Source organism: Nanorana parkeri, unplaced genomic scaffold (genome assembly GCF_000935625.1).
Source record: "Nanorana parkeri isolate BGI_ZX_2015 unplaced genomic scaffold, ASM93562v1 scaffold1452, whole genome shotgun sequence".
NCBI classification, from domain to species: Eukaryota; Metazoa; Chordata; class Amphibia; order Anura; family Dicroglossidae; genus Nanorana; species Nanorana parkeri.
Genome location: NW_017307720.1, coordinates 67,329 through 79,067, shown reverse-complemented (window position 1 = coordinate 79,067; position 11,739 = coordinate 67,329). Strand labels below are relative to the sequence as shown.

The following is an 11,739-nucleotide window of genomic DNA, read 5'->3' as shown; positions in this document are numbered from 1 at the left end:
AGGAGGAGGGTATGGCGGTGGGCAGTGAGTACAGGAGGAGGGTATGGCGGGGGGCAGTGAGTACAGGAGGAGGGTATGGCGGTGGGCAGTGAGTACAGGAGGAGGGTATGGCGGTGGGCAGTGAGTACAGGAGGAGGGTATGGCGGGGGGCAGTGAGTACAGGAGGAGGGTATGGCGGGGGGCAGTGAGTGGAGGAGGAGGGTATGGCGGTGGGCAGTGAGTACAGGAGGAGGGTATGGCGGGGGGCAGTATGTAGAGGAGGAGGGTATGGCGGTGGGCACTATGTGCAAGAGAGGAGTGCGGAGGGTGTGACACCCGGGTCAACCCACTTGATCACCAATATTCCTCCGCCCCTCTCTATTTCCTGTCACAATCCCCTTATTCTACATCGGTTTCCTCTCCTGATCTGTCCTGGTGTTGGCTCCGCCTCTCACAACTATAATCTTTTTCTGGCGGTATTCATTTGTGCTCTGGGTCATATTGGGGGTGTGATATTTAGGGCTGGTGTCCCGCTTTTCCCAAGCATTGTATGAAAGCACGCATCATGTCACAGCACCGTACCTCAAGAGTTGTATGAGAAGGACACGCCCCTGGCATCCCATGACTCTCCGCGGCCCAATGGACGTTACAGATTGTAGCTGTGCAGCGTGCTGATCAGTTGCTTGTTTTCAATGTCAAGCATGACTCCAAATACTGAGGACATGCTGTACGTGACGGGTGTCAGAGGCCATCCCCCTGAGGGTGTCACCATGGTGTCCTGCACTCGGTGTAATCATGCAGGGAGTGGCGGCACTCAAGTCTTCACAATAGGGATGCACCGATACCGAGTATTTGCTACTCGTACTTGCCCAAATGCTCCAATACTTACCCCCGATACTGGAACTTCCAGTCAGAGGGAGATTTCATTGAAGTAACATAGAGCCGGCCAAGGTGGGGGCAGAGCGGAGCTCAGGATAGGGGGCAGTGGCCAAGGTGGGGGGCAGAGCGGAGCTCAGGATAGGGGGCAGAGCGGAGCTCAGGATAGGGGGCAGTGCCAAGGTGGGGGCGGAACTCAGGATAGGGGGCAGTGGCCAAGGTGGGGGGCAGAGCGGAGCTCAGGATAGGGGGCAGTGGCCAAGGTGCACACCATCACATACAAGCGATCAAGTATCGCCGGCTGTTTAAAAATACAGTCGGTTTCCCGCTCGCGCGCGAGTACAAGGACTTTTAGAAGCGCCGGCCCGCCTCCAGGAAGCCACGGAAGGTGGTTAAGATGGTAAGTAAACACAGCACACCGGTGTGACAAGTTATTTTTCTTTTGTTGTACTAAAAAGTCACACGGTGTAACTCCATTATCAATCACGTCGCCCACCCATATAGATCCTCGTTGACCCAATGAAAAACAAAAATCCCCGCAGACAGGACCGCACCCAACGAACACCGGCCCCAACTTGACAGCTGCCGCCACCTGGAATGTAAACAAAGGGGCGGAGCAAGTCCCATGATGTCATCTGAATTGATGATGGATATACATTGCGCGACATGTCAAGCTGGCGCGGTGTGTGTATTTGCCATGTTTATTTGGTGAATGAGTAGGGGTTTAGGAAAGGGGGCGCTCAGATTCATATAAGACCCCCCACAGCCCCGGGGGCCAGGATTGTGGGGAAGAAGCTCTTCTCCTCATCACCTTGGGGACCCTGCCCCATGTTGAGTGTAAATAGCTTGGTATGGTGAAGGAGGATGGGGAGGGGGGAGTCACACGATCACCCTCCTATCTCACTACAAGTCCCACGAGGCATTGCAAGACTTTGACTCCCAGAGGCAGAGAGATGATGGGAGTTGTAGTATCACCACAGCTAGGGTGCAGAGAATACTTATCCCTGGCTTATATACATACTGTATAGGTCAATGGTTCTCAACCTTAGTGGGACCAGGGCCTGCTAAACTCTTCCATGTCACCGTGGTACAAAAAAAAAAGTAATACTTGTACAGCTATTACGGAACTACACGTCCCATGAGGCATTGCAGGACTCTTGCCAGCCACAGGCATGCCTCGCAGAGGCAGAGATATGATGGAGTACCAAGGTTGCCTGTCCCTGCCCTAGACTCTTCCCCCGGAGCAGTGTGTGTACAGACCCCCTGGGCCAGGTAGGGAGCCATGCTGGGCTGTAGGGCGTTACTGGTCAGAACCTGTGGCCTGGTGGTTCAGATCCACCAACTTAGGGAATACAAACCTGGTACCGTGCGTTGCTCCCTCTGCATACATCGGACGTTATGTATAAATATCTTTTATTGATCTTGTACACAGTCCATCCACATCAGTCCCAGGCAGCACAATATATATATAAATCTCCGGGTTCCCTATAAAAGAAATGGAGTTTATTCTCCCTCATGGCTCCGTCATTGTACAATATGGTCATCCTGTCCTGGGGTCAGGTTCAGTGTTCCCGCAGAAGTCCCATCAGAAAGTCTCTGTGCGCCCAGGGTGGCCCCGTCCTCCTCAGGATCCTCTGTGAGGTCCTCCATGGTACATGGCCCAGGACTGTCCCGTGATTCCCTCCATGGTACATGGCCCAGTCCTGTCATCATCAGAATCCTCTGTGAGGTCCTACATGGTACAAGGCCCAGGACTGTCCCCGTGATCCCCTCCATGGTACATGGCCCAGGGTGGTCCAGTCTTCCCCAGGATCCTCTGTGAGGTCCTCCATGGTACATGGCCCAGGACTGTCCCTTGATCCCCTCCATGGTACATGGCCCAGGACTGTCCCTTGATCCCCTCCATGGTACATGGCCCAGTCCCGTCATCATCAGAATCCTCTGTGAGGTCCTCCATGGTACATGGCCCAGGACTGTCCCGTGATTCCCTCCATGGTACATGGCCCAGTCCTGTCATCATCAGAATCCTCTGTGAGGTCCTACATGGTACAAGGCCCAGGACTGTCCCCGTGATCCCCTCCATGGTACATGGCCCAGGGTGGTCCAGTCTTCCCCAGGATCCTCTGTGAGGTCCTCCATGGTACATGGCCCAGGACTGTCCCGTGATCCTCTCTGAGGTCCTCCATGGTACATGACTCAGGGCTGCCCCGTCTACCTCCAGGATCCTCTGTGAGGTCCTCCATGTGTTCTCTTATATTCAGTATTTCTCCTGAGGTGGGACTTTGTTTTGGGGTTTCCTGAACTGAAAGGTCCTTCCCTTAGCAAGAAGCAGAACATGGAGCCCGTGCTCCGGGCGCACAGAGTCACGGGTCCATGGTAGACAGTTCTAGCCTCTGTTGGAGGGGGACCGGCGAGCGGTCACTGGTTGTCATCAGCGGCGGCGGCTTCTTCCTTCTCCTCACCCTGGACCTTCCGTGTGAAAAATCCCAACTGTGACACCGGGAGAAGAAGACACGAGAATGAGAAATGCGGGGAAGGGATCTGCATATGTATTCCATCCTAAGTCTATATAAACCCAACATCGCGTTTTCAGTCTGTTTGGCGTTATATTCATTGGGGGGGATTTATCAAAACTGTGTGTATTTGCCCTGCAACCAATCAGCTTCTATCTCTCATTTTCAAATCTTACCTGAGCAAACTAAAGAGAGAAGCTGATTGGTTGCCACGGGCAACTGCTCCAGATTCCTTCTGCTCCAGTTTTGATCAATTCCTCCCATTGTGTTTTTTTTAAATTGATGCTGTTGCCGTGTTTTCTACCTGGAGCTCCCGCCAGAAACAGCACTTCCTGTTGCAGGGTGACAACGTTGAGCCTCTGCCATGAGGTACAGTACCTATCGGTAAGGGTGAAGAAGCTGGATATGGGCACCCCGTTCTATGGGACTGAGAGCAAAGTCAAAAAGCTGTCATTACACTCTAAATAGCTTATTTAAAGTGTAACGCTGGGTTCACACCTTAGCGTATTGGAAACTCGCGTTTGCCACGCGTTTCTTACGGCGCGGTTTTACAGCGATTTGCGGTAAAAGAAACGCGCGTCAAACGCGAGTTTCCGAGGGGGTATCCGGCTGATAACAGCGGGATACGGGCGTTAATACGCCCCAAAGAAGCTCATGTACTTCTTTGGGCGTATGGCGTTTTACCACGCGATCGAACGGGCGGTAAAACGCGCAGGTGAGAACCATGCCCATAGGCAAACATGGGTTTTCACCTGTTGTGCGTTTTACCGAGCGTAGGAACGCGCGGTAAAACGCTCAGGCGTGAACGGGGCCTAAAGGTGACACTGGGAGTCTTTTGGACCCCCAGCATCACCTTAAAGAGTACCTGTCGCCACCAATATGCTAATCACATGGGGGGCTTGTAAGCCCCCCCATGTGATAGCAATTAAAGTTAAGCATAATAAATGGGAAAAAAAAAATGTAAAGTTCCCCGCTACTGCAAACACTCGCGTCTTCACATAAACACGCTTCGGGTGCGTCTACGTATGAAAACGATGATCGCGCTACACATGTTGGACACCGCCGCACACGCCGGAGTGAAAGCAAAAATTTTCGGGCCAATATTTACATGTATCTCTAAACTGATGACCTGTGGGGGGCTTTTAAGGCGTCGTCTATGGACTTTATGGGGTACTGAATTTTGTTGCCGATTCAAGGACGCACACAATTTTGAACCTGGACATGTCAGGTATCTATTTACTCGTTGTAACCTCATCTTTTATATTTTAGCAAAAACAATGGTTTAATATAGTGTTTTATGGCACTAAATTTAACCTGAGTGCATTTTTCACTAAATTTTCGGGTTTGATAACAGGTTGCGCTAATGTCGTGCAACGTAAAACATTGCAACTGGCGCCGTTTCATTCTACAGGGTCTCGGCTTTCAGAAAATATATCATGTTTGGGGGAGTTTGAAGTACTTTTCAGGGCTAAAATGTGGATTATAACATGGCGCAAAAAACTAAAAAAAGGCCTTAAAAGGGTTATAATTCAGCGCTGTCCGCTGTGCAGTACCCGGATGTCACCACCTGGGGGCAGCACTGCGCCTGGTTCATCAGATCCTCTGCAGCTGCCAGACTCTACCGACTCTCCTAAAAACCTCATTAAAGGCCTCGTTTACCTTTCTGACCATGGATGTTATACCCTAAATATGGGCCATGCAGCAAAAAATGGACTGCTCCTTGAGGAGATGTGCCATGCTGGGACTTGTAGTTCTGCAGCAGCTGCTGTATTGCAATGCACAGATGGCTCTGGATGGGTCTTTCTGGTGACAGGTGCACTTTATTGTACATATGTGACATAGCTGATCCCCGATGTGGCTCGGGGTGGGGCGGCATATGACAGCTGTGCGTCCTCCTACATACCCCGCACGCCACTGCGCCCCTTTTATCTATGTTATTCTTATGAGGACATTCCATCAGACATTCATAGTAGGAGGCCGAGTGCGGATCGGGCCGGGTCTCAAATGCTTGCTTCGCTCAGCGCCGCCCCTCCCCCACTGGTTCCTATACCATTCAGCTATGGCTCATTATTACCCTCCTGAATGCTTCGTCATCATAAGATGCACCATGCAATCTGATTGCACAATCACCCTTAAGATGGCCACATACCATACAATGTGATGTCATCGCTGGGTCTCTGGGGCCGGCAGGCTGCTGTACATAGCAGGTAGTGCTGATTGGAGGCTGTAGCAGGTAGTGGCATCCCTGTCTGGGGTGCCTGTCGCCTTCTATAGAGGATCAGCTCTGAAGTACCCCACCTGCAGGCTGTTGGCAGGTACTGTACTGCAATCCTCACCGGCAGGGGGCGGGGCTAAGTCTATCGCCATTCGTCATTGACTTACCTTCCACAGGATGAAGATGATCAGCGCTAATAAGAGAAGACCTCCGATGACGCTTCCGATCAGGATCCACAGTGACAGCGGCAGGAGGACCGGGTGCAGCAGCTCCAGGACACTCTGCAAGACACAAAGTCACCGAAATCAGCAATGTATTAAGAACTGTGTCCCCTATGGAAGATTTCCCTTCACTTCCTGTGCTAGAGACACAGCAGGAAGTGAGATAATTCCCCTCTTAGTTATCACCGAAGCAGGTGTACCCTATTGGAAAATGTGCCCTGTATGCCGTTCTGGTGACACCACCATCATTTTGGCTTTTCCATGACTTTCTGGGTGACACCAGTACAAAAAGAGGGGATGGATCTCACCAGTGGGGACACAAGGAATGATAAAACGGGTCTAATCCTTCTCCACTCCATCCAAAATCTGCATAAATTAAATTTTCATATTATATTATGCAGAATGAAACAAAGGGGCGGGGACACCACAAAGTGGGCGGAGCAGACATCAACATATGCTTGTTCCAGGTTGGTGTATCAGAATTCAGAGGCAATTAACAATGTCACTCTCTGACCTCCATTCATCTAACTGCAATAGCATTTCAGGATGCTTTAGTGACCTCTCAATGTATGTTATTCAAGCATGCCTAGTGTGCACCGCGTGTCACAACACAGGTCCTCTTTGTCATGTGGGCAGTGCAGACCTGCGTCCTGTGCCGGGCGTTGTCGGTGAACAGGCCGCCGTCCTCTCTGACGTTCAGGATGAACTCGCTGATCACTTTCACAGAGCGGAACTTGGCCTGGAAGAGAAGAGAAAAAAAGAAACGTGAGACTCCGCCCACCTCTACCGACAGCCAATGAGGCCTTAGATGCTGGCGAACTGCAAGTCCCAGAATGCCATATGAGGACCGACGCAATCCTTAAAGGGAAAGTATCACCGGTAAGGAACTTTATGTGATTTGTTTAATCTGATTCATTATTGGCTGTTAAAGGATTTATAGATAGATATACGCAGTGGCGTCACGCGGGGGGTGCGGCCCGCACCCGAGTAACACCATTGGAGGGGTGACACCAAAATGACTGACAGTCATTTTGGTGTCACCCCCCTCTAAAAAGTCAGACACTCGGTCATGGACGGAGAGCCCGACAGTGTCAGGAGAGAGGAGGGGACCCGGCGGCATACCTCATCCCGCCGGGTGAACGTCCCCTCCTCTCTCTGCCGGCGACCATCACCAAGATGGCCGCCGGCAGGCGTCAATTAGATGACCGCGCATGCGCAATGACGTCACGACGAGGTGTCACCTGGTCTTCGCTCCAGGTGGCACCCGGCCTCGGGACGCCCCTGGATATACATTGTATTATATATACACACTTGCACATATATTCTGTATATATAACATTTGAATGTCACATCAGAATGCATGATGTCAGTGAGGAAGTGACTGCGGGTGAATGTACGAGATTCACCGGGTGGAAATGTCCCGCTTAGTTGCGGAGCGGCACGGACTCCGCCCGGAACACAGGAGAAGAATCTTATAAAGCCGCCATTGTTGGGACGCCGCCCACTGCAAATAGACTCTTCCTGTTTTGCTCCCAAAGATGTGAAAATGACTTCCTGCGGAAACAATGGACGGCTTGTGAGGAGGCGGAAAGTCAACCAGTGGGCAGTCTGCAGAACATCGCACCCTCCTGACATTCTGCAGATTATTCCATCACTGACCTCTCTAGAGATCTGCAGAACATTGCTCCGTCCCATCTCCCCCCTGACAGATACATATTGATATATTCTGCAGATTATTCCACCACTGACCTCTCTAGAGATCTGCAGAACATTGCTCCGTCCCATCTCCCCCCTGACAGATACATATTGATATATTCTGCAGATTATTCCACCACTGACCTCTCTAGAGATCTGCAGAACATTGCTCCGTCCCATCTCCCCCCTGACAGATACATATTGATATATTCTGCAGATTATTCCACCACTGACCTCTCTAGAGATCTGCAGAACATTGCTCCGTCCCATCTCCCCCCTGACAGATACATATTGATATATTCTGCAGATTATTCCACCACTGACCTCTCTAGAGATCTGCAGAACATTGCTCCGTCCCATCTCCCCCCTGACAGATACATATTGATATATTCTGCAGATTATTCCACCACTGACCTCTCTAGAGATCTGCAGAACATTGCTCCGTCCCATCTCCCCCCTGACAGATACATATTGATATATTCTGCAGATTATTCCACCACTGACCTCTCTAGAGATCTGCAGAACATTGCTCCGTCCCATCTCCCCCCTGACAGATACATATTGATATATTCTGCAGATTATTCCACCACTGACCTCTCTAGAGATCTGCAGAACATTGCTCCGTCCCATCTCCCCCCTGACAGATACATATTGATATATTCTGCAGATTATTCCACCACTGACCTCTCTAGAGATCTGCAGAACATTGCTCCGTCCCATCTCCCCCCTGACAGATACATATTGATATATTCTGCAGATTATTCCACCACTGACCTCTCTAGAGATCTGCAGAACATTGCTCCGTCCCATCTCCCCCCTGACAGATACATATTGATATATTCTGCAGATTATTCCACCACTGACCTCTCTAGAGATCTGCAGAACATTGCTCCGTCCCATCTCCCCCCTGACAGATACATATTGATATATTCTGCAGATTATTCCACCACTGACCTCTCTAGAGATCTGCAGAACATTGCTCCGTCCCATCTCCCCCCTGACAGATACATATTGATATATTCTGCAGATTATTCCACCACTGACCTCTCTAGAGATCTGCAGAACATTGCTCCGTCCCATCTCCCCCCTGACAGATACATATTGATATATTCTGCAGATTATTCCACCACTGACCTCTCTAGAGATCTGCAGAACATTGCTCCGTCCCATCTCCCCCCTGACAGATACATATTGATATATTCTGCAGATTATTCCACCACTGACCTCTCTAGAGATCTGCAGAACATTGCTCCGTCCCATCTCCCCCCTGACAGATACATATTGATATATTCTGCAGATTATTCCACCACTGACCTCTCTAGAGATCTGCAGAACATTGCTCCGTCCCATCTCCCCCCTGACAGATACATATTGATATATTCTGCAGATTATTCCACCACTGACCTCTCTAGAGATCTGCAGAACATTGCTCCGTCCCATCTCCCCCCTGACAGATACATATTGATATATTCTGCAGATTATTCCACCACTGACCTCTCTAGAGATCTGCAGAACATTGCTCCGTCCCATCTCCCCCCTGACAGATACATATTGATATATTCTGCAGATTATTCCACCACTGACCTCTCTAGAGATCTGCAGAACATTGCTCCGTCCCATCTCCCCCCTGACAGATACATATTGATATATTCTGCAGATTATTCCACCACTGACCTCTCTAGAGATCTGCAGAACATTGCTCCGTCCCATCTCCCCCCTGACAGATACATATTGATATATTCTGCAGATTATTCCACCACTGACCTCTCTAGAGATCTGCAGAGCATTGTTTCCGTCCCATCTCCCCCCTGACAAATACATATTGATATATTCTGCAGATTATTCCACCACTGACCTCTCTAGAGATCTGCAGAGCATTGTTTCCGTCCCATCTCCCCCCTGACAAATACATATTGATATATTCTGCAGATTATTCCACCACTGACCTCGCAGAGCATTGCTCTGTCCTGTATTGGATACTCACGTTGGTGAAGAAGTGGTTGTGGATGATGCGTAGTATGGACAGCGACACCTCGGAGTTGCGGGGGAGGGTGGGGATCTGGCAGGAGATGACCTCACATAGGCTGTTACTGCAGTTCTGATAGGAGAAGGAAACATTAGGGGGTCCCACCATTGTTCTAATAACAAGACTCAGCCCCCCTATAATTATCTAATGACCCCCACTGAGGTCTGGAAACCATTGGACTCTTCTAGCCCCGGCAATGGGACTCCACCAGAATCCAGTCCAACATTTCCAGTACTCACCACAATGGGAGTGTGTAGCAGGTCCGCGGGGTGTATGGGCAGCAGCGCTGTTCCGGGTCGCGTGTTATTGGATAATACGCAGGTGACCTGATGGGAGATATAACAAGAGGGGGTGACACCGGTGTCACCGAGTATAAGCACAGCCATCCTTCCTCCCCTCCCCCCCATCTTACGTTCTCAGAGATGATCCTGGAGACGGACATGAAGTATGAGCTCCCGTAGCCCATAGCCGGGGTGTGGATGTGCACAGAGACGTTGTGCAGAGGGTAACAGTCCCCGTACTGAACCTGGAAACAAGGACAGAACACATCACCCGTAATCCATTACTAAATCATTGTGTTTTCTGGAATTTCCTTTAATTTCGGGTAAAATAATGACATATCGATGTATGGTGACCTCCAAGGGGCGGAGTATACAGGGGGCGGAGTATACAAGGGGCGGAGTATACAGGAAGGATCTACATATTGTATATTACTCTTCCCCCCAATACACACCGATACATCTGACGCACCTTAAACTTCGTGATGAACTCCGGCCCGGAGTCCTGACTCGTCCTCAGGATCGGCTGCACCTCGTATCGGTTCAGACTGGACTCACTGCAAATATAATCGCACATTGATTGGTATCCCGACCGTTATCATCGGCCAACCCCGGTACTGACCGTCCATCTGGGGGCTTCAGGTGCTAACACCTATATGGTGATGGGGACCCCTCATAATAGGCACAGCGGGTATACAGACCCGGGAACTCAGCACAGGGATGGTGGGAGCCCCTCATAATGGGCACAGCAGGTGTACAGACCCGGGAACTCAGCACAGGGATGGTGGGAGCCCCTCATAATGGGCACAGCAGGTGTACAGACCCGGGAACTCAGCACAGGGATGGTGGGAGCTCCTCATAATGGGCATAGCAGGTGTACAGACCCGGGAACTCAGCACAGGGATGGTGGGCACTCCTTATAATGAGCACAGCAGGTGTACAGACCCGGGAACTCAGCACAGGGATGGTGGGAGCCCCTCATAATGGGCACAGCAGGTGTACAGACCCGGGAACTCAGCACAGGAATGGTGGGAGCTCCTCATAATGGGCACAGCAGGTGTACAGACCCGGGAACTCAGCACAGGGATGGTGGGAGCCCCTCATAATGGGCACAGCAGGTGTACAGACCCGGGAACTCAGCACAGGGATGGTGGGCACTCCTTATAATGAGCACAGCAGGTGTACAGACCCGGGAACTCAGCACAGGGATGGTGGGAGCCCCTCATAATGGGCACAGCAGGTGTACAGACCCGGGAACTCAGCACAGGGATGGTGGGAGCCCCTCATAATGGGCACAGCAGGTGTACAGACCCGGGAACTCAGCACAGGGATGGTGGGAGCCCCTCATAATGGGCACAGCAGGTGTACAGACCCGGGAACTCAGCACAGGGATGGTGGGAGCCCCTCATAATGGGCACAGCAGGTGTACAGACCCGGGAACTCAGCACAGGGATGGTGGGAGCCCCTCATAATGGGCACAGCAGGTGTACAGACCCGGGAACTCAGCACAGGGATGGTGGGAGCCCCTCATAATGGGCACAGCAGGTGTACAGACCCGGGAACTCAGCACAGGGATGGTGGGAGCCCCTCATAATGGGCACAGCAGGTGTACAGACCCGGGAACTCAGCACAGGGATGGTGGGAGCCCCTCATAATGGGCACAGCAGGTGTACAGACCCGGGAACTCAGCACAGGGATGGTGGGAGCCCCTCATAATGGGCACAGCAGGTGTACAGACCCGGGAACTCAGCACAGGGATGGTGGGAGCCCCTCATAATGGGCACAGCAGGTGTACAGACCCGGGAACTCAGCACAGGGATGGTGGGAACAGGGGCGTCCCGAGGCCCGGTGTCACCCGGAGCGGATGCTGGGTGACACCCCAACGTGATCAGAGGGTTCAACTCTCTATCATCTAATTAACACTGAAAAATAAAAT

General features: G+C 51.3%; 1 protein-coding gene across 1 annotated transcript in view; it reads right to left on the bottom strand.

Moving 5' to 3' along the window:
• Positions 1–3,234: 3,234 nt before the first annotated feature.
• The window catches only part of ITGA10 (integrin subunit alpha 10), a 42,208-nt gene continuing 33,703 nt past the window's right edge, over positions 3,235–11,739 (bottom strand). Inside the window, exons 24-30 of the mRNA XM_018570072.1 lie at positions 10,276–10,362; positions 9,938–10,051; positions 9,765–9,851; positions 9,484–9,597; positions 6,448–6,543; positions 5,751–5,864; positions 3,235–3,345 (exon numbers count right to left, since the gene is read on the bottom strand). Of these exons, the coding sequence (XP_018425574.1) occupies positions 3,274–3,345; positions 5,751–5,864; positions 6,448–6,543; positions 9,484–9,597; positions 9,765–9,851; positions 9,938–10,051; positions 10,276–10,362 (684 nt within the window). The 3' untranslated portion in view covers positions 3,235–3,273. The remainder of the gene's footprint in view (positions 3,346–5,750; positions 5,865–6,447; positions 6,544–9,483; positions 9,598–9,764; positions 9,852–9,937; positions 10,052–10,275; positions 10,363–11,739) is intronic.